The sequence below is a fragment of the Macadamia integrifolia genome, chromosome 6, assembly GCF_013358625.1.
Source record: "Macadamia integrifolia cultivar HAES 741 chromosome 6, SCU_Mint_v3, whole genome shotgun sequence".
In the NCBI taxonomy this organism is placed as follows: Eukaryota; Viridiplantae; Streptophyta; class Magnoliopsida; order Proteales; family Proteaceae; genus Macadamia; species Macadamia integrifolia.
Window position 1 is genome coordinate 32,860,847 of NC_056562.1, and position 24,945 is coordinate 32,885,791.

General features: G+C 37.4%; 1 protein-coding gene across 5 annotated transcripts in view; it reads left to right on the top strand.

The window, feature by feature from the left end:
* The window catches only part of LOC122080612 (protein HAPLESS 2), a 27,990-nt gene continuing 3,045 nt past the window's right edge, over nt 1-24,945 (top strand). The window contains exons 1-16 of one of the 5 annotated variants that reach the window (XM_042647403.1): nt 3-190; nt 398-502; nt 850-993; nt 2,776-2,864; nt 4,336-4,375; nt 7,404-7,461; nt 7,550-7,610; nt 8,746-8,824; nt 9,282-9,416; nt 13,944-14,138; nt 14,515-14,595; nt 14,693-14,793; nt 16,924-17,041; nt 24,482-24,514; nt 24,597-24,690; nt 24,770-24,858. In XM_042647403.1, coding sequence (XP_042503337.1) covers nt 482-502; nt 850-993; nt 2,776-2,864; nt 4,336-4,375; nt 7,404-7,461; nt 7,550-7,610; nt 8,746-8,824; nt 9,282-9,416; nt 13,944-14,138; nt 14,515-14,595; nt 14,693-14,793; nt 16,924-17,041; nt 24,482-24,514; nt 24,597-24,690; nt 24,770-24,858 — 1,338 coding nt within the window. In that variant the 5' untranslated portion in view covers nt 3-190; nt 398-481. Of the gene's footprint in view, nt 503-531; nt 726-849; nt 994-2,775; nt 2,865-3,077; nt 3,147-4,335; nt 4,376-7,403; nt 7,462-7,549; nt 7,611-8,745; nt 8,825-9,281; nt 9,417-13,943; nt 14,139-14,514; nt 14,596-14,692; nt 14,794-16,923; nt 17,042-24,481; nt 24,515-24,596; nt 24,691-24,769; nt 24,859-24,945 lie in introns of those variants that run through there. The other 4 variants (XM_042647401.1, XM_042647402.1, XM_042647404.1 and 1 more) reach the window with 4 other exon arrangements.

Below are 24,945 nucleotides of genomic sequence, written 5' to 3' on the forward strand. Positions count from 1 at the left end.
GTACCAGGCCATAACCGATTCAACTCGACCGTGGTAGAAGCCTTAGAAGAGCCAAATGGGAAACGGGACTTGCTGGACAGCAGTTATTTTCCTTTTAGGCGAACTATCCCATTTTTGAAGCAACTACTTCACCGTTAAGTATTTTGAACTACCAACCAAAAGCCCGCCAAAACCGACTCTCATTTATCTGGTAAGAAACCTGATAACGAGTAACGACCCTTTTATTTCACTTCTAATTCAACATCGAAGTTTCGAAACTTCTGATCGAGTCCTAAAAGAACGACTACTTTTTCTTGCAAAAAAGAGAAAAATGAAGTTTCGATTTACAGTAAAACGAATGCCGCTGGTATTATTTTTTCTTTGTTTTCTGATCATCAAATTCGTTATTGGAGTTGAGATCCTCTCGAAATCGAAGTTGGAAAGATGCGAAAAGGCTTCAGACTCCGACAAATTGAATTGCAGTACGAAGATAGTGGTAAACATGGCGGTTCCCAGTGGAGCGGTGAGAGTTCTTGGAATCTTTCTTTCATTTCGTTCTATTTCCGCACTCCGGTATTAATGCACTGTGGAATGAGACGGAATGTGGTCTTAGACTTGACACCGGACTTTGGAAACGGTTATTTATCAGTTCTAATAAATGGGTTACCTTAACCTAATTTTCATCAATGGGCGTTTTGATCAAATAGGGGCTCCTCAGTTCTGGCCAAGTCGTTTTTAATCTTTGTGTAGGGGCCCACTCTTTGTTCTTTTCGCAAAATTTACTATTTCATAGAACTGGAATTTGTGAGGAAGTGTGCGTGGGTTTATAAATGTTTGTGTGTGTTTATAGTCTTCATAAACTATTTTCAGAGTGGAGGAGAAGCTTCTATTGTTGCTGAAATAGTGGAGGTGGAGGAGAACGCAACCCAAAAGATGCATACAGTGCGGATACCACCTGTTGTGACAGTGAACAAATCTGCTGCGTATGCCATGTATGAGATAACATACATACGGGTATGAGAATGTCTGGATGGCTAATTTGCATGTTGTCATTGGAGGCAAGAGCTATAGATTCTCAAATTGTGTTCTTCTATGATGTCCTAGCTGTCATTCCCATTATATATTCTGAATTTTGGTTCTGGGTGTTGTGGAAGTAGATAGACTTCTTGTTCTGCTAAGTAAAGGAGTTAATACTGAATAGCAATAGTGAGAAAAGATGTAGTTAACATCAAGAAGTGACCCCCCCTCTAAATCATAATGCAGTGGTTCTCTTATTGTTAACATTGTAAAGAATTTGGGAAAAAGCAAACATCGTATGCAACTTCTATTCATTTAACTTTTCCTGAAGAGGGGGTTTCCATACCATTGAATCATTTGATATCTGAAAATAATCAGCTGTTAACATCCAACTTGTGTAAATCAGGAAACAAAAGTCTCCAAGGCATTTCCAAGCACCACAACTGATCCCAAAAATAAGATTTTATTACCCACTCAACTTCCAATCTGATTCCTGTTTGAAGTCAAGTTTTCTTGGAGCTATAACATACAATTTTATCCCAATTAATGAAAAATCTTAAATTTTTTATCCCCTCTATTATGTGTGTCTTGAATTCTTATATCTGTATTGAAGATTGCCCCGCTTTTACATTTTTTTGGTGGCGACCTGAATGAGAAATTGTGTGAGATTTATGGTGGTAGTGTAGGGCTTGAGCAAATGCTGTGGTACGGTATGGATCGACCCAACTTAGAGGAGTATTTAGTTGCTTTTTGTCTTGTTGAGCAAGTAAGTAAACGTAGTGATTTGGAGAGTTTTTCAAATTAGGGTTTCTGGGTGAGAGTTCTTGCTGCAACTATTGGTGTGTCCATTGTATTTTTTCTTCCATCATATAGTGAATCATCTTCAGCTTCGCCCATGGATGTAGCACATCATATTGGTGTGTGAACCATGTTAAATATGTGTCACCTTTGCTTTAATCTATTTATTTATTCGTGTTTCTTGGTGTTTATTCTAACACTCTTTGTTGGTTTGGATACATAACCGTACATGTAGGGGAATAAGATTAGTTTCCCCATCCATTTCTAGTTAGAACCCTAGTCTTCTTCTTCTTCTTCTTCTTCTACTTCTTTTTTTTTGACATATAAACTTTTTAAGCCTAACCAATAAGACTACATCAACTAGCTAGTTTATGAGTAAGAAGTCCCTATACCTAGGAAGTCACCAAATGAAGTACATCTAGATAAAGGATATTAAAATGAAAGAACTCAGCAGAATGATATAATGTGCTTCAATGAAGCGTTGGAAATAATTCCCATACATGATCTTCTTTTTTATCTGAAAATGGAGTCTCCTTGTAGTTACATGAATAGAAAATGCATATAATAATGGAATGAATGGTCAAATATTTAGTGTCCTAATGCAGGGATTTGTCTTCAGTTTGAGGCCCTCACTTAACCCCATATTGAGGTCTATGAGAGCTATGAAGTTTTTCAGGCTTAATTGGGTTGGCGTCGTAAGCTTTTTTGTTTTTATTAATTCAACAGAAGATAAATATCTTGTCATTATACATTTATAACATACGCTGATGGGGGTGGGATGGTGTTTGAAGATTTGTTATCTATATATTTATCTATTTACTTTCGATGTTTATTTTTTTTCCTTGCTAGGAATAGTGGATGATTAGTTGCTGTTAGATGTTGTATATTTCTTCATTTACAAGAAATATCCAGTTTTCACGAGATTTCTATTTCCTGTCAGAGAATTTTTTTCCCAATTATTTTAATTTTTGACATTTTCAGGATGTTCCATATAAACCTGTGGAGTATTATGTTAAGACACGAAAATGTGAGCCAGATGCTGATGCTAGGGTTGTTCAAATATGTGAGAGGCAAGTTTTACATTTATTAGAAAATGTTGTCTGTTTGATTGTATTGTAGGATAACAAATAGTTTAAAAATGTTTCATGTCTCCACTTTACTAGCTTTGATCAATAAAACAGTTTTTGAATTTCTGTTGTTCAAGAAAAGCCTGCTAATTTTGTTTTCCCTTTCGCCTTCTGTCAAACCTATTACCCCTATTGAAAACATCCTATTCAATGCAGAGTTAATGGCTGTTAGAGAATGTTAAACTTTTTGGGTACCAAAGAAGAATACAGGCAAATACATGTGGGGTAAGAGGCGCATCCGTCAATCTTTCCTTCCAATTAAACATTTATTAGAACCACTAGTTACACAACTATGTGAACTATGTCACTTATGGCTTACTAAATTTACATATAGGGCTATGGGGATAGCCTTTAAATGAAAATGCCAATCCAACAAATGTCTACAAGGACTAATTTTTTTTTGCAATCCCTCTTTCATTCTGGTAACAATGAGTCAATTGTGCTCACTTGTATACCATACCCTGCAATTCATGTATTAGGTATGTGAAAACTGACATGCTTCAAACAGATAGAGTGTCCTTTGGATACCACTTTGTCCCTCTCTGAGTATTGATCACAAATCTACTTCGGAGCAGCTTGTCCTCTTGTGGGATAGATTTTGGAGGCATGTGGATTATCCATAACTAAAAGTGCTTGTCATCTTGTAATCATCAGCGATTTCCATAACTGCTGCTGGCAAAGAGCCATGGATAATGCCTTATTTGCTACGCTCAGTTTTGTTCTGACTGCATATCTTTCAGTGTTGCATGCCACCACAGTTTCCACCTCTTAATACACTAAGGAACATATAAATATGTAGCTCTCCAATATCATGGGGCTGTTAAAATCTTATTATCCATGATTTAAATCTACGAATAAATTCATTTTTTAACCTGATTATGTGCATCCTAGGTCTAATGGTTTTCATAATTTTACGTAGTTGATAAGTGACATTTTTGTAATTATTGTGTAGTGCCATAAGTGATAATGCCATTTTTGTAATTTTGGGTTTTAGAAGTAAGATGTCATAATGGCATCTTTGTAATTATTGAGTGTAGTGACATAAATGATTTGTAAACGGGCCTTCCAAAAGCTGTTCCTGATCTATTCTGTTCCGGATTTGATCCTAGAACAGATGTACCAAATGCCATTTTTCTCCCACAACTCATTCTACCGGAGCGGAATCAAGAAAAAATCAATTACACCTAAGATTGACTGTTGCAGAGTAGGATTGCAACCAAGTGTAGCCTTAATGCAATTCAAAATTTCAGTGATTTTACTAATCGTCGGTCTATTGGATATGTTTATCTTGACAATAAATCACCTTTCTCAACTACATTTATTAAACAGTTTTGTTTATAAAGTATATAATTCCATTTTTCCCTATGTATGGTTTATTTCTTATTGTTTTTCTTAACGTTCATTAAATTATTAGGTTACGAGATGAAAATGGTCACATTATTGAGCATAGTCAGGTAAAATTTATATCCATTTGTAATTTGTATATAATTTTAATATATATATTTTTTTCATTTCTTGAAATATTATTTATGCACTTATTTTTAGTGATTGTTCATATTACTTTTCCTTTAAAATATTAGGAGAAATTTCAAGACTATGCATTACAAATTATATTCAATATAGTTATTGTTGCAATTGATCTGATTGGAAATCTATTGAAACTAAAGAATATTTTTTACTATGTGTGTTGGTCTTGTTGTTCCATAGCCTTTGGATAATTCACAGAATGTCATTTAGAATACAATTATATCTGATTGCAGATGTTTATTGAAAATTGGAAACCCTGAAATTCTACTACAGGTTTGACTAACATGCTCAACATGTTAACCTTTAACTATTTAGAAAATGTAATAGCTATTTTGGTTGGTGGATAAGGTTTATACTTCTGTGTTACTTACCCAGGAAAGACTATTAACTAAATGTATAAAGTGTGCAATTTAACAGGACTCTAGAAAATGAGGTTTAAGGAAATGATTGTCTTTGGCTATAGAAATTCCTCCAGCTGCTCCAGTTGTGGAGGTTGAAAAATTAAGTTTCTAATCATGTTGGGAATCAGGAAACAGTACTAGAAGAGGATACATGTATTAACTGTGGAAATTTCATGGGAAAGTTTTGTAGAGACAATAAATAATTATTCATTGCACTTTAATTAACGAATACATGGGATTTTTATGGTCTCTCACATTCTTAATTAAACCATGACTGTGTACAATAAATATACCATAATAGGGTGACTTTTACATGATTCTCTTATATCATATTGGGTTCCTGATATTTTGTTCGTTTGATGATAGGAAACGATTCTAATTAGTAGGCCTTGGGGTCTCTACTGGGCTGATTCTGTTCCTCCACTCTACTTTGTTGAAGTCCATAACAGCGCTCATTCATGAACATTCGTGTCAAATTCATCACTTCTCCCATGGTGACTTTGGGCCATCCCCATGGCTTTCAAACATTTCCAATTTTCCATTTCACTTTCTTATTGGTGCATCATTAATCTTGTTACACAAACCAAGTCCATCTTAATCAACTTTCTATCATCTTGTGACATGGAGCAAAACATTGTTGCAATCTTTTCTGGTGGGTTTAATATGCCTTTTGTCGTTTCTTGGCCCGTTGTAATGCACGAGTAAATTACAAGAAACTACCCTAGCAGTTTATAACCCCAAACAAGACAAATAGGACGAGGAAACAGGGAAATAAAACCATAAATAAACCCCCAAGGATACAATACCCATACAGGAGCAAAACCAGCCCAAAACCCAACCCATTAGGAGAGAGAAAGACCTGTTATAGAGCTAGAGAGAGAGAGGTGCGGCCAGGGCTGTAGGAGTCCGATTAAGTTGCAGTCTTAGGTGTAAATAGTCCCTATGGAGGGTACAAAAACCCCCAAAGTTGAGAGGATTCTGACAGCCGGTTGTGAAGTTACAAGCTTTCTTGATTTTTTGACCTAGGAGAGAAAACTGAGAAGAACCTTCAAGAACAGCGGCTGAATGCTTCCAACAGTGACTAGGTAAGGATCGTGGGACCCTTATGAGGCCTTAAATACCTTGTTTGAAGACTTGGCTGAACAGAGTACAGAAGAGAGAAAGAGAGGAGATCGATCTCTCTCCTATTCCCACTAGGATTGCTGATCGGTTCTGATTTCTGGAGACTTTTTTCAGAATCTGAATTATACCTCTTGAATGTTACAGCAAATAAAATAAAAAAGAATAAAACAGATGGGGGGTTGAGAAGGGTGAAAGAGAATAAAGGAAGTGGCTATCTCAGCCTGGGCTTCTCACCCACAGCTATCTCAACTGCTCTAAGCATTTAGTTGCAAACTTTCTTTCATAAATGTAAACTTTCTTTCATTCAAATCTATTCAATAATGGTATATATGCCTATCTATTTATAGAGGGGAAGTTTACAATCATACTAAGACTAGGAGCTAGTTTCCAAAGAGGACTAGACACTCCTACTACAACTAGGAATTCAAAATAGGACTAGGACTTGACTTTATGACTCCAACATGGAGTAGGACTAACCAACTAATAGTCCATATAGGAGTTTACAACCAACTAATGGTTTGGGCTTTTATTGAATTAAATAGCAACTAATTAAACTAATGACTTAAATCCTGTTTTCCTACCTTCTACCCATATTTTAGGCCTATTAAAGTGGCCCATTTCAAAGAAAACCCATGGGATCAAAGGCCCAACACATACATAACACAACCCAAGGCTTATTTGCAATAAAATAAGCCCAATTGACTTATCTACATCACGTTGTGGTTATGTTTGGAAGCAACTAGATGAGCCCTATATTGGGTCTTATGTTTTATTAGTTTCTATATTGGGTTAAGTAGTTTTTGAATTGGTTGAGTGGTTTATTGGATCTAGTTTTTAAGTTGAACTTTAGGTTGTTGTTTCAGTTTATTTAATTACAGGCAGAAGGATATATGGGGATTTTAATGAGTCCGGTGGTATTTTTGTAATTTGAATGGGTTAGTAGGGTTTACCAAGCTGTCCGAAGGCACTGATTATTAGTTTTTCCTCTGTTTTAGTTTTCCTTCAATTTAAGTTTTGGAAATGGGTGGGCTTTGGTCTTCTCATCGTTACTTTAAAATTGCAGTTTTGAAAAATTCGAGCTCTCTAGTAGCCTTAGTATCCATCAAAAACATTTTTTTTTTGGGGTTGGGGGGGGGACTCCAATAGTCTAGAATCTGGATTCATGCTCCTGGTGTATCAGTTGATTCGCACAAACCTTTTATTATTTTCTTATCTCTGGCTTATATTCTCTATTCAATTTTCTGCAACTCTAGTACATTTCCATATAATAACCTTGTTTTCTCATTTATAACTTATAATGTGCCATGAACATAAGGTTAGTCTATCTACAACAGTACATTTTTTCAATTCTTCTTCCTTATTTCTCTTACTGTTCTCCTGTTTTTGTATGTTGCATTTAATAGTCTCCATTTTGTGTTCTCTTTGTGTGTAGCCAATCTGTTGTCCTTGCGGGCCACAACACCGTGTACCTTCTTCTTGTGGGAACGTCTGTAAGTGCTTAATATTCATTATTTAACATTCTTTACTTCTCTTACTATCTCATTATTTGTTGATGGATCCTAAACTCTTTTTGGTTAGTCGATAAGCTGGTGAAGGGGAAGGCCAACACTGCACACTGTCTCCGATTTCCAGGCGATTGGTATGTTTATTAGTTTGCTAATTTGTTTTAATATTCTGATTCATAGTTGTCAAGGCTGCCTGGTTGGGGTCTGGGCGACTGTTGCCTTAGTGCATTGTCGCCTTACAACACTTATTTATGAATGGATTTATATTTGTTATTTCATTTGCTTAAGATATTATTCATAATAAGAAAATACCCCTATTTGAATCCAATAAAATTGTTTAAAAAATCAAATTCCAAAAGGATAAAAATTCAACCCCCCAGTCTAAGAATAAAAAAACTAGATTTTTTGTTGTAGGGGTGAATTTCAACTTTCAAATGCCTGGGGTTTCCTCAATTCTATAAATCTTATCATGGTAAACCATTGCTAAAAACCAAAAGTGCAAGTAAAATAATCATTTTTTTTTATGTCTGTAAAATTATTTTCATTTAGGCGATTTTAACAGCATTCACACACTTTTAAATAAGTATGACCGGAACATAACTTTGTCATTGCGATATAAGTAATATATATATATATATATATATTTTTTTTTTTTTGAAAAGCTGGTTTTGTGCTCTATTTAACACAAAAAATCTCATGTAAGAGCAAAATCATTTGACCAGTCAAACTTATTAGAGAGCAAGAATATTTATCTAACTGTTAATTTTTTGATGACTTAATGTGACTTAATGTTGAATTTTGATGACTTGATGTGGTTTATTGTTGATTTTTGATGACTTCTTGTGGCCTAGTGTTTTGAAGATACCAGGTATATGTAGCATACTAAATAATTGGAAAAATAAAAAATAACACCTGGGCGCCTTGGTTGCCTAGGTAACGCCTGGGCAAGTGCCTTGTCGCCTGAGTGCTTAGGCACCTATGATATACTACAACTGCTATGTGTCCTCTTTTCTTTCTTTCTTGGTGACTTGGAGGCAGAGGTTTATGTGAGGGCGCTTGTTAGGTTCTTATTCCCTCTAGCGGAATGAAAAGCGTGTAATTTGAAGGAGGTTCTATTTGTGTTGCCATGAAGATTCTACGGATAGTACACTTGGTCGCCAGTTCAGTAGAAAACTTCTTTAAGATGCATTTGATGCATTTATTCTATATTTTCTATACTTGGCAAGTACTACTCACTGATTGCTGACTTTTGTTTCCTTTCCTTGTCAGGTTCCATGTTTTTGGTATTGGAAAGCGATCTCTAGGGTTTAATATTCAAATTGAAGTGAAAACCGGATCTAAAATATCAGTATGAGTCTAAGAATTCTTATTGACATAGTTGTCTTTGATTCTTCTTACATTTTATTATGCTTATTTGTTGCCATTAATTTTGATATACATGCTTAATAAATAGTGATACAGTGTGGGTCACAAATCAATGTAGTTTCCCCACTTATCATCTTATTCTTCTGTCTCTTCCGTCTCCTTTTTCTTCTTCCAATTGGAATTGGTTCTCCATCTTACCAGTTCTGGTCCTTCCCTAACATACTAAATGTACAATTCTTAAATATCGTCATTACCTATGTTTCAATATTATCTTTTAGATTAATTTCTCTTCCCTTCCCTTGTAATCAGAGGAAAACCCTAATGCCACTTTTGGTGTTTCTAAAGATGAGGCCAAGTCCATCGGGTAATTATTGAAAGATTTAGTCTATTTAAAGTTATTACTGATACAAATTTGTTGTTGGTGATTTTTTTGATGGTAGGAGGTGATTGTTGGGCCTGAAAAAAGAACAGTATTATCCAATGACAATTTTCTAAGAGTCAACCTTATTGGTGATTTTGTGGGCTATACAAGTATTCCATCATTCGAAGACTTCTATCTAGTAATCCCAAGACAGGTATGCTTGCATCATTGATTTAAAGGTGATTGATCCTAATGATTATGACCAACATTGAGTGAACAAACCTTTGCAATAATTCTTTTTGTATTTGTATTAAACTGATACTAAAGTTCTACTTCGACAAGAGTTGAATGAAACTGGCAACCTGTTAAAAGAACCTGGGTTTACCATTACTGCAATATCTCATTTTTTACAATAGGTCTCTTGGTCTTGGATCCTACTATAAAGGGCCTGCATCTCATGGGTAGTAAAAGGAATCTGCACAAACTTCTTGTTGGACAAGTGTGAAACATCTTGATGAGGGTAGTTTAGTAAATCGGAAAGAGATGCTCTAGAGAAAAGTAACTTCTAAATGTTTCCCAAAACATCCTCAAATGAGTGGCTGATTTTGTTGGTTGCTTTTTCTCACCCCGTGTATAGGACTTAATGGGTAGAAGCCTAAAGGTCTAGGTTTAGAAACTTAATTTCAAACCAAAATCACAGTGAATGATAAGACCAGAATCAAATGAAATTTCAGTAGATAATAGTCAACCAATCATATTCAACTGAGATTCTGATCGAAGGTCAGAATTAGATTAGGGCACAACTGCATAACTGGTTAAAATCTAAAGCAGATACAAGAGTCTGATCTGATAAATATCCTACTAGATATAGGATACTGTTGTAATATGGGTATAAGGTTAGATTTGTCCTTTGAGGGCATTACTTTACTTGTACTCTTTTTTCATTCATTACAAATAAAGAGGGATTGTGTTAGTCTGACACAAGTCGTTATTCCCCAAATCAGATGGTTTCAGAGCTCTGATCTAACTCACAGTTTCTGCACTTGGGTTTTCAAACCTAATGCGAAAAACCTAGGGTTCCCATCGTCCCCCTCCCACATCGCCTCTCTCTCTCTCTCGCTTCCCTTTTTCTCTCGCCTCTCTTCTTCTTTTGGGCCTCCAGTCTCTTCACCCTTGGTGGTGAGCTTTCTTCCCACTGGTGGTATCTTTTGTCTGTTCAGTTAGATCCCTATGTCTTGAAAAAATCTAAATGGATTTTTTTTTCAGATCTGCAAATTTTTTGATTGGTTCTTTTTTAGATACAGTTGTTGTAGCATGTGTTTCGATCCTTGAGCTTGGGTTGTGGATTCCTTTTGAGATCAGAAATCATGGCGGGCGTCAGATGATACTACTGCATCAACTGTTTTGGACAAGTGGGTCGTGGTACTCATGGTGACTACCCTTTGTTCTCTGTTAGCTCCATCAAGTTGGATGGGAGCAATTATTTGATGTGGTCCAGATCTTGTTTCTTGTCATTCCCGTGGTTATTCCGGGTATCTCACCGGTGAAACTGCATAGCCTGCAACTGTTGGTTCTACTCACACAAAATGGAGTTCTGACAACTACCTGGTAATCTCTTTCTTGCTGAATCCGATTACTGCTACCATTGCATGGGGTTATTAGTTAATGGATACGGCTGGCAAATATATGGAAGGCGGCAGAGGATACTTATTCCCAAGTAGGGAATGATGCAGAAGTCTATGAATCACAGAAGAAAATCCAGTTCTTGCCACATACCTTGCATCTCATAGTAATACTGAATGAGTTATTATGAAGACTTTCAGGCTACTTGTTCTATCAATGCTATTGCTTTTAAGAAGCATGAAGACAAGTTACAAATATATGACTTCTTGGCTGGTCTGAATGTGGTGTTTGATCAGATTTGGGCCCATGTCCTTAATTGTGACCTTTCCCGTCATTAGAACATGCCTACTCTATGGTTTAGTCTGAAGATAGTTGTTGTACTGTTATGCTACATCCTGTTATGAGGGAGCGATCAGCTTTATACTCTGGTCAGGGTACTGGATCTCAGTCTCGTGGTGGTTCTACACAATTGACTGATCGATCTACTAATGAGAAGGAACCGGTGAAGTACGATTATTGTGGTCATGAATGGCATACTAGAGAATTCTGCTGGAAAGTTCATGGGCGGCCAACCAATTCCCGTGGACATGGTTGTGGTCATTCAAATCAGTCTGAGATCTCTGATGCTTCTGATGCTACTGCCCCCATTGGTGCTTCTCTTTCATGGGATGAGTTTATCTCTTTTTGGTCGTCTGATGACCAAGTTGGAGCCCTCATCCTCATCTGCTGCTGCCTCTATGCCAGTTACATCTGAGTCCCACTCTGCTCATTCAAGTATTTGTGAATTACTCTGGCTTTAGCGTCTTCTTCATAATCTTGGTGTGTCTATTTTGGTGCCAATGATTTCGTATTGTGACAACAAATTAGCATTAGCGTTGCTTATAGCCGAGTTCAGCATGAAGCCTAGTGATCAATTAGTAGATGTTCTTACAAGAAGTTTAGTAATAAGGTTTTTCATCCTATTTTGTGCAAGTTGGGAATGTGTGATATCCATAGACCAACTTGAAGGGGAGTATTGTAATATGGGTGGGTATAAGGGTAGATTTGTTCATTTGAGGCTTTTCTTAATAGAAGAATGAGCTCCTCAAAGCTTTTTTTAGTGAAATAAAAAGTGATATCCAACCTAAAGACTCAAAACCCTGATTAAGAAACTATTCTCCAACTTAGCAAGTTAACAAAAGAAATAACTACAAGACCCAAAAAATTTGTGATTGCTTTTACAATCCTGTGTTATGTCCAAAATTGACCATTATTTGCTTAAATTGTCTTGTCTTTGGACTTGTTGGAAAGATAATTGAATAACCATCCTAATGATGTGAAATTAATGTTTTTGAGCAAATTCGGACTTGGGATATGTCGACCATGAGTCATGTGATTGTTGTTGATTGTAGCATGGTCTTGATTCCCCACGTCGTAGCCAATCGGAAACCTCAAATCCTTTTGAAATTTCTTTTTCTACTTGATGATTTTGTTCACTTGGCCATGACTTCCTAATGCGGAACCGAATTCCAATGATCGAAATCAGATCACTTAGGGCCCACAAGAATGACTAAGAAGCTCAATGTAATGGTTGAGGGGTATTCTTGTGATTTCAGAAACAATTTTAAGAGCTTAAAAGAGAGGAAAATAAATAGTAAGGTCAAACTGGAATAGAAAAATAAAAGAGGGGGGGCATTCTGGAATTACTAAAGTAAGGAGGTTTTATTAGAACACAGGTTTAGGTCACAGGGGCTTAAGTGTAAAATCAAACAAGTATCTCTAAAATAAAACACGATTCTATTGGGGTTGTCTTCAACCTCTAGACAACCATCAAGAGAGACGGCAGAATAGGGAAACAGAAACAGAAGGAGAACCTCGCTGATACCTGTCGACTGTGTCCGATATTCCAGGCAAAGCTTCGCCACAACCTGCTCTTCCAACAGCTCTATGTTCAGCTTGGAATAGTATGCAACAAAGAGATCGAAGGACCTGAACCAGATCTGGGCAGTAGAATCAGTATGTCGCGAGGGATATTTCAGCAGCAGCTTCAAAAGGCCTTCCAGTCCTCCATCCTCCTGGTCGAGTCTCTCTCTTAGGTCCTCCAATAGTCACCCAGAAGTGTGGCTGCAACTGGCCACAGGCTTGGTAGAAACAGAGGACAAACAGCAGGTCAAAACCCTAGCAGAAAACCAGTGTCGATCAGGGAAAACAAGCTGTCTTCAGGTCCTCAAACTTGTTGCTGATGTGTGGATCTTCAATAGGTCTTCCACAGGACTCGAATGGTTCTTCAGTATTCAAAACAAAGTGATGAAAGGGGGAAAACAGAATTCGAGGGGAAACAAAAAAAGAAGAAAATAGCAGAGATAAAGAGAGCGATGGGATAGGAGATATTAGAAAAGGGGGAGAAAAAAAGCATCCATGGCAGCCATCGACTTCAACCAAAACATATTGTCTCAAATTCAATCAAATCTAACCACTGAGTTCATCCATTACATGACTAATATAAAGGAAAAATCAAACAATTAATGGAAACTATTCTAAAATTAGAAGCTAGCTAATTTTAAAAAGAAATTATTTCTAAACAAAAGAAAATCAAATCAAAAGAAATTTTTTTTTTTCCCAAGTCCATCGTGCAACTGCATCACTTCCCCTATCAACTCGGAAGTTGATTTACTTTTCAAATGGCACCAAAATCATGTCAAATGGGTAAAGTTATGACTTATGACCTCAAAGCTCAGTTTAGATTGCCAATGTAAAATAAACTCAAATTAAGAATATAACAAAGTTGAAATCCAAAACTAACCCAAGAAAATTATATACCTGAGAAGATGCCAATTGGACATACAGAAAATTATTAAATTTAGAATGCCAGAAATATCCCTTTGAACCGAATGTGGAGGAAAAAGAATAACACCAAAGATTTATCAAGCAAATGCCTCCTTGGTCCCGTGCTCTAAGCAAATAACTATGTGGGCTCCCTGAGATTTGACTGTTTTTTATAGTTCCTCCTCCATTTCATGTGGCTTGTCTATATAATTTGCAGTACAAATGAAAGAGGCAAAAGTTGTTTGTAGCATTGGATCAAATGATCTGGACACTTACTTAATTTTTGTTGATGAGAGCTTGGTCTTTGCTGAAGGATGGTCCAGGTCAACCACAGAGCCTAGGAGGGAACTTTTCTATGTGGATGTTACTGGAGAGAGTGAGATTTACATTGGACGGACTTGAATGCAACAAGATCGGGGTCAGTTATGAGGCTTATAATGGGCAGCCAAATTTTTGCTCTTCACCATTTTGGAGTTGCTTGCATAATCAGTTGTGGAACTATCGGGAAGTTAGTATCTCAAATCAAAAACTCAATAGTTTAGTTTCATGCTGATTCATGTCGAATATGTTTTGTTTCATGTGAACTTTAAACTTCTGTTAATGTAGAAACTCCATTGATTTAGATTGGTGATCTTGTAAATTCTAATTTGTTGCTTATGGCTGCTATTATGTTGTCAGATGTGCCTTTTAGTAAAAGAAAAGGGAAAGACTTATATTTTACTCCATCAGTGCAATCTATTTTTTTCCAAATAGAAGAGATCAGGAAATATGAGCAAATAAACGAATAAAATCTGTCTCTTTTCTATTGCTCTTGCCATAACGATCAAAGAAGTGCGGTGGATAACTTTGAATGAGTAGTCTAACTAATCTTTATTTTCTGACAGGCTGATCAGAACCGAATTAGTAGGAACCAGGTGCCACTTTTTGGTGTGGAAGGAAGGTTTGAAAGGATAAACCAGCATCCAGTTATGTTCATGATATAATTTTCCATTTTTCTTACTGTTACTATGATTCCATTAAAAATTTTTTTTTTTCTAAAGCTTTACCTGAAACAACATGCAGAATGCAGGGACACATTCTTTTTCTATAGGAATCACTGAAGCTCTTAATTCAAATCTCTTAGTAGAATTAAGAGCTGATGACATAGAATATGTCTACCAAAGGTTATCACTCTCACCTAAGTGCAATGCATTTGTAGGATTTATCTAAAGTTTTCTATCATCAATCGAAGGATTGCTTATGAAAGGGGGTGATATTCATACATATCATACAATATTATGTAAGAACATGTTTTACATCTCCTGATTTGTGATATATTAAGTCCCTGGAGATAGGACATGGTGTAGAATGTATGACAACTTCATGGACATGAGTTTAGCTGGAGGGAAGTCTTCTTGATTCAGATCTAATCCCGAACCGGGAGAATTCCTGCAGTTTAGATTGCGACAGGATCACAGGCAAAAGGAACAAAAACCAGAATTAGAAAGAATTTAATAACTCAAAAGAGAATTACTCTGATATTTTGATTTTCCTGACACTATAGTTGAATAGTCAATTTACCAATGAGAATAATTATGCAGAGTTTGGTGCAATTCTGATGTCTAGATTTCAAGTTGTAGAGATTTCCTATTCTAAATAGGAAACTATAAAACAGATCACAACAGCAGAATCGACAAGAATTTTTGAGAATTCAAGAGAGAAAATTGATTAGGAATTCAAGTTAAAGATTTAGCAATAAAACTGTATTCAGAACCAGCAAGTGAAATAATTTTTGAAAATAAGTAGAAGATAAGATGAACTGGGAAAGCCATATTTTTGACTAGAACAATAACTGAAACTACAAAACTAGAAAGGCAAATATGGAACTCAGAATGTGGCAGAACTGTAACCAGTAATTGGGCTTTAAGATATTAACCAGTTATGAAGTTGAAACAATGACTGTTGTGGACTCCCCAAGGAACAGGCATATTGTTGTTTCCTCGGGCTTACCTCGGACTATTTTGTTCTCCCCTACCCCGCCCAGTAGGGCTGTATCCCTCGACCTTTCTGGTTTGTATATCTCTCACCCCCTTTTTTTCTCCTGTTTCTATATATATTTTATTCATCATTAAAAAAAAAAAAATTGAAACAATGCAGAGCAATAAAGCCACAGGTGAAAAAGTTGAGATATTCTGACCTGAATTCAATAGAATGATAGAAAAGGGATAGAATAAAGATAGAACACCAAACCAGATTAGGAATCCACCCAATCTGCAGGCTTGGAATCCACGAGAGCCTCACCTGGAATCCACCAGGTTTACTACTGATACCATACCAGCTAGTCACGCCTAAATCCACAAGAGTATGGCTTGAAATCCACAGAACCAGAACTTTATCCACAGGACCACAGCATTTGAAGACAACTTCAATAATATAACTCATAAAATCTTGTCTGAGGCTATAGGGCACTACTGGCTGAGCTATCTTATCTATGACCACTGTCTCCCAGTGGTCGAGCTGACTGTTCTTCTTCTTCTATGCACTTGCAGGTACTGTTGCCCTTGCTCTTGGTATTGTAACAAGCAGAACATAGACTTAGAATGTAGTCTGGAGTCTAACTCCTAATAATTGTAGGACTTGACTTAATAAAGAAAGCATAATCAGAACAGAACTGGACTTAATCAATGACAATCACTCACAAATAAAATAGGAAATAAAACCCAATACAGTTCTCCTTTATAGACAAGGAATAAGATTCCCAAAGAGACTAGGATTTCTAGAGAGACTAGGAAATCTGGAAACACTGGAAAATCCAGAACCACAGGCTCCAGATGGCTTCTTTCTCCTTGTTTCTGCATCCATTCTTTTTCTCCTGTGATATCTCTTACCTGTGTTGATCTTAAATGCCTTTGGCATGTCATCTCTTGTTTGTCAATTTCCTAAATGCTTCTCTTGGTCTAAGTTATAGTATGTCTCACTAAGAGATGGTTTACTCAAATTCAGTTTGGGGTTTTAGAGAGAGATGGGATTGATGAACATCATTTCAGTAAAAAAATTTATACATGCTGGTGTAACTTTATAAATGTTTGAACAGCTAATGCAACATACTTTTGAAGCTAGTATTGTTGCAATTCTGTGTATTATTTCTTCGTGATTTGCAGTAGCAATTAACCATCTTCTCTTATATTGCATGAGAGTGGGTCCAACTCTCTATATTTATATTTAGTGAAGTAGAACTGTTCTCATATTTCTATGTTTTTATATGTTGAGTCTCATGATGTTGCTTTATTTCATGCCTTTACATTTCTCTTCAGGAGCCCTGGAAAAATCTTAGGCGTTACCATCCCAAGATTTGAAGCCCTTACTCAATTCGGCACTGCGACGGTTACAACTAAGAACATAGGGAAATTGGAAGCGTCATACAGCTTAACGGTATGCAACACTATCAAAATGTTTCAGCATAATCTCTATGAGCACCAGGGTGCATTTTCTTGTAGAGTTGGAGTTTATTTTGTTTGAATTGTGGACAGTTGAAGATTCTTTGTGTCATAGAGAATGCAATCATCTGACTCTTGTTAAGTAGCGAAGATCAATCTTTGTATGTAAGTATACAACATTTTATTCTTGCGAACAAAACTGCGAATAGAGAAACTTAAACTGTTGATCTGGATTCGATTTACGAGGGGCAAACAGCATTTTGGTAGACAAGTGGGTTTATGAACTGTAGTACAAAGATGGATGACCTTCTTATTAAAATGTTCGAGATGTGCATATTTGACAAGTTGGTGCATGGGAAATAGAAGTACTGTAATAGCAATGTATAATTTGACTTTATAAATGAAAGTTGGTTAGGAAGTTGATAGAAATGGGTGGCAAATAAAAAATAAAAATAAAAAAGGAGAAAAAAATGGCTAGGGATATTTTTTTTATGTATACATTGACGCTTCCCTTCCCTAATAGTTCGAGCTTTTAGGTGAAATGGTTGCGAATATGGTATCAAAGCACAGGGAGGTTAAGTGTTTGACTCTTGGGAAGTGCAAAAATCAAGTGAGGGCCGACAATTCTTCTCCCTCGGTGCCACACGAAAAAATTCTGTGTGAGCTCCGACTGCAACGACCATGGGATCTTGGCCTGCACATCCGGGGGGTTGTTAATGTATACATTAGCACTACCCTTTCCTAATTGTTTGAGCTTTTAGGTGAAACAGTGGCGAATAATATTTTTGGATGTTTTTTTATGTAAATTTTTGTGGCAAAATTAGGTGCGCTTAGATACTTGTATTAATTTAGGTTTTTTGTTCTGTCAATGTGGGTGGTGGCATTTGTAGTTTTTTCTGGTGCATAGAGAGCGACATTGCCTTTCTAGAATGTCCAAATTATGGTGGACACTGTGGATTTGCCACTGTTTTATCCTTTCATCAACATCATCCCTGTGGCCTTCCTTACATTGCATTCTGCTGAAATTCTAGATTTCCCTTAAAGAATGAAAGGTGGTTCCTTTTGCTATTTATGAGCTCTATAGGACTGAAACTTTCTGCAGTTATAACTTGCGGAATAAGACACACTTCAAGCTGCCAACTCAGTTGCAAGGTTTTAAAACTTGATCTCGCAAGCTTCTCGCCAGCCCAAAAAAAGAGATATGGCGAGATCTCGCCGAAACCTTGTAATTTTTGGGTGGTCGACTTGCTGGTAGATCTCGGTGGCATATGGCCTTTGTAGGCCTTGAAACTGTGTGTTTACCCTATTTTAGCCATTCTAAACACAATGTAAACATCAGATTTGCAAAAAACAAACTCAAAATGGTACTTTGACAATGTACCCTATGTAAGTTTGCAGCGAGTCTTAAACACTTCATCTAGTATGATATATTCATCAATCCACCTTCCACAATCACCATTTTGACACAACTTATCATTAGAATATATAAAAGCCATAATTTCTAATTCTTAAAATCATATTGCTGATTGATGAATCACATACATTCAAGTAACAATTGAAAACGAAAAAGTAACAAACTAACAATGTAACATAACAAGTAGCAACTAACAAGTAACAACATAGCAAGTAAACATAAAGCCATAATTACATAACATCTCCATCCTAGAAACCAAGACTCCTAGTACTGAAATGAGTGGCGGGCCATATCATCATGTTGCTACTGGTGTCAAAGTATGATTTGCTCTGATTGAATCACAAAGGCTGGCAATGTCATAGTTTGACGGAAGTAATACTCAAAATTAGCCACAACAGCCATATAAACATCATCACTAACAAAACTGGAAGTACCTAATCCTTGCGTAAATATCTCTGAAACTAAATGAGCTCGAATGCGATCCATAGCTGCTGCTTGGTGCTTGACTGACAGGAATCACCATGTATGGCTGGGGCTAGGGCTGAGGCTCTGGAGCCCGGAAGATGCTATCTACAAAACCTGACCCAATCTGGGTGTGAGTCGTGTGACTGGCCCCCATACTCAGTGGCAGAGGGGTAAGAGCTGGCCTATGGCTGTGGGTATCCAAACTGGCTAAATTGACTATAATGACTATAGTCTGAACCGGTTGTCCCTGTGCCATATATAGCTGAAGGTGCATCCAACGACTCCCTAAGAATACAAGTACCAGTACCACTCTCCATGCTTAAGCCACCTAGTGTGTTAGTCAAGCTCCTAAGAGAGATGTCCATGGAGCCCACACTATCTTGCTCCTCTCCACCAGATAAGAATCGACGGCGTGACCCTCTCCTATAGGGTGTGGGTGTGGGTGTGGGTGTGGGTGTAGGTGCGGGTGAACGTGCACGATGGTCCATGTCCTGTGGCACGAGTGAACTGAGTCTCTCCTGTGAACCGCTTCTTTTTTTGCTCAAGTTTAGTGTAATGGTACCTCTCGCATAACCCCCCATCACCACCATCATTACCACCATACCCATCCTCATCACCATCACCATCCCCATCCCCATCATCACCGTCATCACCATCACCTGCATCATCATCATCATCACAACCACCACCACCACCACCAGCATCACCATCACCACCATCATCATCATCATCACTGGATGGTGACCAAACAGTTTCAGGCTCAACATCAACCCTAGTAGCTTGGGTCTCAAAAGGCCTGGGTATTCGTGAAAGCACACGGCCCTCTTGAGACATATACTCATCCACGTCCGTACCCATCTGACTAGCTACCATGGGGTCGGGCCTACCCCCAGGCTGATCCATGAGTGGATCGCCTCGATCCTTCACCCATTGGTATAAGGGATCATCCTCCTCCGGATCTGAGTCTTTTTGGAAAATGTTAGGGAGTTTAATTGGCTCACTGTTACTCTCTTGGCCTCGACGTATATGCTGCATCTTCAATCTCATATTGTAATGCACAAACACCAATTACTCCAGCTTTTCATGACCCAGTCGGTTCCACCTCTTGGAGTGGATCAGTGAGAATGTACTCTAGTTACGCTCACATCCAAATGCAAAACTAGTTTGGGAGAGCACCTTGATTGCTATCTTCCTCAAGTTAGGTGCGTCTTTTCTATATAGGACCCACCATTCACCCGGGGTAGTAGTTTGTCTCCCAGCCACTGCCGCTGCCCTACCAAAACTCCCATTAGCATCCCTGAATTCCTTCATCTACACATATTTCAAACATTGAATACAAGTTACTACACAATACGGTATGCACTTCAACACTTGGGAAGCTATAACCTATAAGTCTATATGTATCTTAAACATTAACCCACTACCCACCTCGGTGATGCATGCTGCCTGTAGATCAGCTTTAGGGACCAACTTTGCCACCACAAGCTCCACTGCTTATATCAATTCATCATCCATTCCTAGATCGTACTTGTAGTGGAACTTAGGATTGGGATAATACGCTACAAATTCCATAAGTAACTTGTCATTAACTGTAATGTGTAAAGTAAGTCTTTAATAGTAAAGTTTATAAACTCACCAGCTTTATGCAGTGGATGCATCAAATGTTTCTCCCATCTCTCCTCAATAATTTTGATGTAGGATTTTGCACCCCTAGGGATAGATGCCCTCACCTTGTCCTTCATTTTCTCTATTGCAGTATACACATATGGTAAGGTAGGCTTCTTCTCTGAGTCTACCAACCTCAAGACAATTACTATTGGGCCAAATATAAGAAGAACCTTCTTCACATCTTGCCATTTGCCAAAATCCTTCACTAGAGATGGTGGTCTGTGCTACGATGCCACTTGGGGAACCCGATTCCCTCAATTCAAACCACTCTTTACTGGCAAACATGGATCTGAAACCAACCATCTTATCTTAAAAGTTCTTCAATGCAATGTAGTTGGTTGCAAATCTGGTCATACCTGCCCTTACCAAGTCTCCACCGCATTTTTCCCTCAACAAAGCCAGAGCAAATCCATGGTTGTAAACAAATGTGGTCAGTTGTCTTGCCCATCCAACCACACCTACTACCAAAGACTTCTTTGCTATTTCTTTAAGCATTAAGTCAACGGAGTGGGCAGCACATGGTGTCCAAAAAAGGTGGATGTGTTTGCTTTTCCTATTCATTAGTTTCTCCCCCGCTTTCTTGAAGTTGCTTCCATTGTTTGTGACAATTTGAACAACATTTTCAAGCTCCACCTCTGTAACAACATCCTTCAACAACTTGTATAAGTACATTGCTTCATTCTTCTCTTTGGATGCATCAATAGACTTTAAGAATATAGTCTTCCCATCACAATACACCATAAAGTTGATAATGGACTGTCTAGTTGGTCTAGTCCAACCATCACACATCACAGTAACTCCATATCTTGCCCATTGTGTCTTCAAGCCAGTAATGTACTCATCTAACTCCTTTTGTTGAGGCAAATAAACATTCATCATCTCATAAGGAGTGGGCCCCTTTGTTCCTAGACCAGCCCTTCCTGCAGTGTCAATCATGGCCTGGTAATATGTCCCTTGTGTAGCATTGGCAGGGACGCTATTATAGAAAAAAAATTTTGACATTGCACTCCCAAGTTGTTTCCATGAACCCCAAGCTTGTTTTATAGTTCTTTGATATGTATCCTACTTTCTAAATAACAAGGGATCTTGCCTCTCTTTAGGATCTCTTCGGGGTGATGATGGGGGTGTGGCAGCCCTCACACTAAGCTCTTCTTAGAGGCACATCCACATTCCTTTGCTTCTTGTTCATTCTTCCCTCTGTGGGAGGCACATCTGATGCAGCTACTCTAGAACCAGAGCCACTTGCTCCTCTCTTCATCTCTACCCGCCTAACATTTTCTATTTGATGAGAGACCAAACTCGCTGCCTTAACTTTTTGCAATTCTCTCCATTCTGCCCTTGACATACCTGATTGTGGGTTGTAATCACTATCAGAGTCAACATCCACTGTTGTTGGGTGAGGATGACTCTCTAAGACTGCCTCATCGAATTCTTGGTCCAACCTTTGTTTCTCCGCCTTCTTTAACATTCCACCTCTTAGACTACGTTGTACATATTTTATGACTTCATATGGTGCTTGGGGGCATTTGGCAACATCCTTATACCCCCCAACCAAATGCTGCTTCAACCTAATGGCACCTTTAGAATTTATCAACTTCTGACAATATCTACACCTTGACTTTTTCTTATCATTGGACATAGGATCCCCATGTAACCATGCAATATCACCACCATGAGAATTGGACATTGTTCCCCAACTTCAAGTCTTCAACACTATTACATAAAAGTGTTTGTGCATGAATTAGTAAATAGTAAGTTACTAATTATTCAACATAAACACTATATTGTAAAGAATGCATGCATTAAGAGCTATTCAATAACTTGTAGCTATTACTTATTAATCCCCTACTTTTTATAATTTTTTCTGTAATTTTAAATCATATTTTTTTATTAATAATAAATCAAAGTTCATAATAAAGTATACTAGAATGCAACTAATAACACCATTTTCATTTCAAAATATACAAACAATATTTACACAACATTAGAGTAATTTTCCATCAAAAAAAGAATTTTTTTTCATAATTTTTTGATTTTTCTGTAATTATTTATTATATATTATATATTTCAAAAAATTAATTAATTAATTTATTGGATGAAAAAAAAAATGGCCACCATGAGGCTGTAGATCAGCCTTTGGTGACCAACATATAAAAAAAATGAGTACCAAACATGTTACATAAATCGTATTTTTCCAATTTTTTTCCCAAGAAAAGCATTTATTGTAGCAAAAAAATAAAAAAATTAATTTTTCTTCCATGAATGTATAGATCACCCTTAGTATCATGACATATAAAAAAACGAATGGTAAGAAACATGATTTGATAATGTTACTTTGAAAAAAATGGATTTGGGAAGAAGTTTTTACCTGAGAGTGTTCTTGAGGGGAAAAGCCACCACCAATTTTGAATATCTTTGCTTCAATGCAACTAAGAGTGAAGATCTCCGAGAAAGAATAGATGTTCCACAGGTTTTTTGAATTTTTTCTCTCAAAAATAGGTCCCAGAGACAAAACCATGCGAAACCTGGCTAAACCAGCGAGATATCTCGCCTCTTGGGGTTGAAATCATGTATATATAGTGTGATTTGGGCCAAAAAATGGACCGAAATGGACCGAAACTGGTTGAATAGAAAATTAGACTGAGATCTCGGCGAGATCTCGAAATCTCACTCGAGATTTTGTTTGTTTTCTGCCTCGCCAGTTCTCCCATCTTGCCTTTGAAAAAAATGGATTTGGGAAGAAGTTTTTACCTTAGAGTGTTCCTGAGGGGAAAAGCCACCACCAATCTTGAATATCTTTGCTTCAATGCAATTAAGAGTGAAGGTCTCCAAGAAAGAATAGATGTTCCACAGGTTTTTTGAATTTTTTTCTCTCAAAAATAGGTCCCAGAGACAAAACCAGGCGAAACCTGGCTAAACCAGCGAGATATCTCGCCTCTTGGGGTTGAAATCATGTATATATAGTGTGATTTGGGCCAAAAAATACGCCGAAATGGACCAAAACTGGTCGAATAGAAACTTAGACCGAGATCTCGGCGAGATCTCGAAATCTCACTCGAGATTTTGTCTGTTTTCTGCCTCGCCAGTTCTCCCATCTTGCCTTTTGGGGGAAAACGAGATCTCCTCGAGTTCTTAAACCATGCTCAGCTGTCATTTGACAGAATAGATAAATGGCAAAAGTTTTCCTAGACTGGCCTGCGCTTGGAGATGTTTCTAAGAGGACCACCTATTTCTGCCACCTGGAGGTGTGATGGGCTGTTTCGACCATTCAATATCTAGGAAATGGTCTGAATTGGCTAAGTGTCAAATTTCAGACGCAAATTCAATCAAATTCAAACCCCCCCCCCCAAAAAAAAAAAAAAGTATGTCCATGCATCCCTATATTCGTCAAACTTCCATTTCTTGGTGTGCACCCTTTTCATAGTCCTTGATTTTTCAATACTTGATTTTACCACTTGACCAACTGTGATAGGGATGAAATTTGACATGTGAGAAGGGCACCTGGGATCCACAAAATTACAGCATGGCAAAACCAAGGCCCACATGGAGAACCCTTTCTAGACTGGGCTGCCTAGAAATACAGTTCCGTACTTAAATTAATTCCATCTGTTTACTAAACATGAATAACAGGTTAGATTGGTAAGGAAGTATTAAACTTAGCAAATAAGTAGACTTACAAATATTGTAGCACTCATGTTAAGATGTTACTAATATCAATAACAGTGAATCTATTGTTCTATAAGTTCTATTGGTGCATTACTACTTTTGGGTATAACAGCATTGATGGTTGAATTTATTTTTTCCTTGGGTCTTTACTACTGCTTTTTGGGAAGGAGAATTCCGAGAAACCTCTCTAGTTTAATTGCTTATAATTCCTTTATCCTGCAGTTTGATTGCTCAAGTGGTGTAACCCTCATGGAGGTACCCTTACATCAAACTTCTGTGTATCCTAAAATTTTCCTGAAACACTGGGATGATGTTTTTGTAAGTAATGTTGTTGCAGGAGCAATTTTACATAATGAAGCCAGATGAGGTTGCAGTTCGCTCTTTCAAGCTATACCCAACAACAGATCAAGCGGCAAAATATGTATGTGCAGGTAACAGGAAGTGAAAAATAACACATAAGAATGAGAGAGAATAGGAATTCATTATTGAAATGCTTGTGTTTCAATGCAGCAATTTTAAAGGACTCCGATTTTAACGAAGTGGACAGAGCAGAGTGCCAGTTTACTACTACAGCTACTGTTCTGGATAATGGATCTCAGGTCAGAGGATTGTTTGAGAACTATTCTAAAATCACATGTCACCATTTCTCCCCCCACCCCATCCCACCCCACAACCCCAGAAAAAAA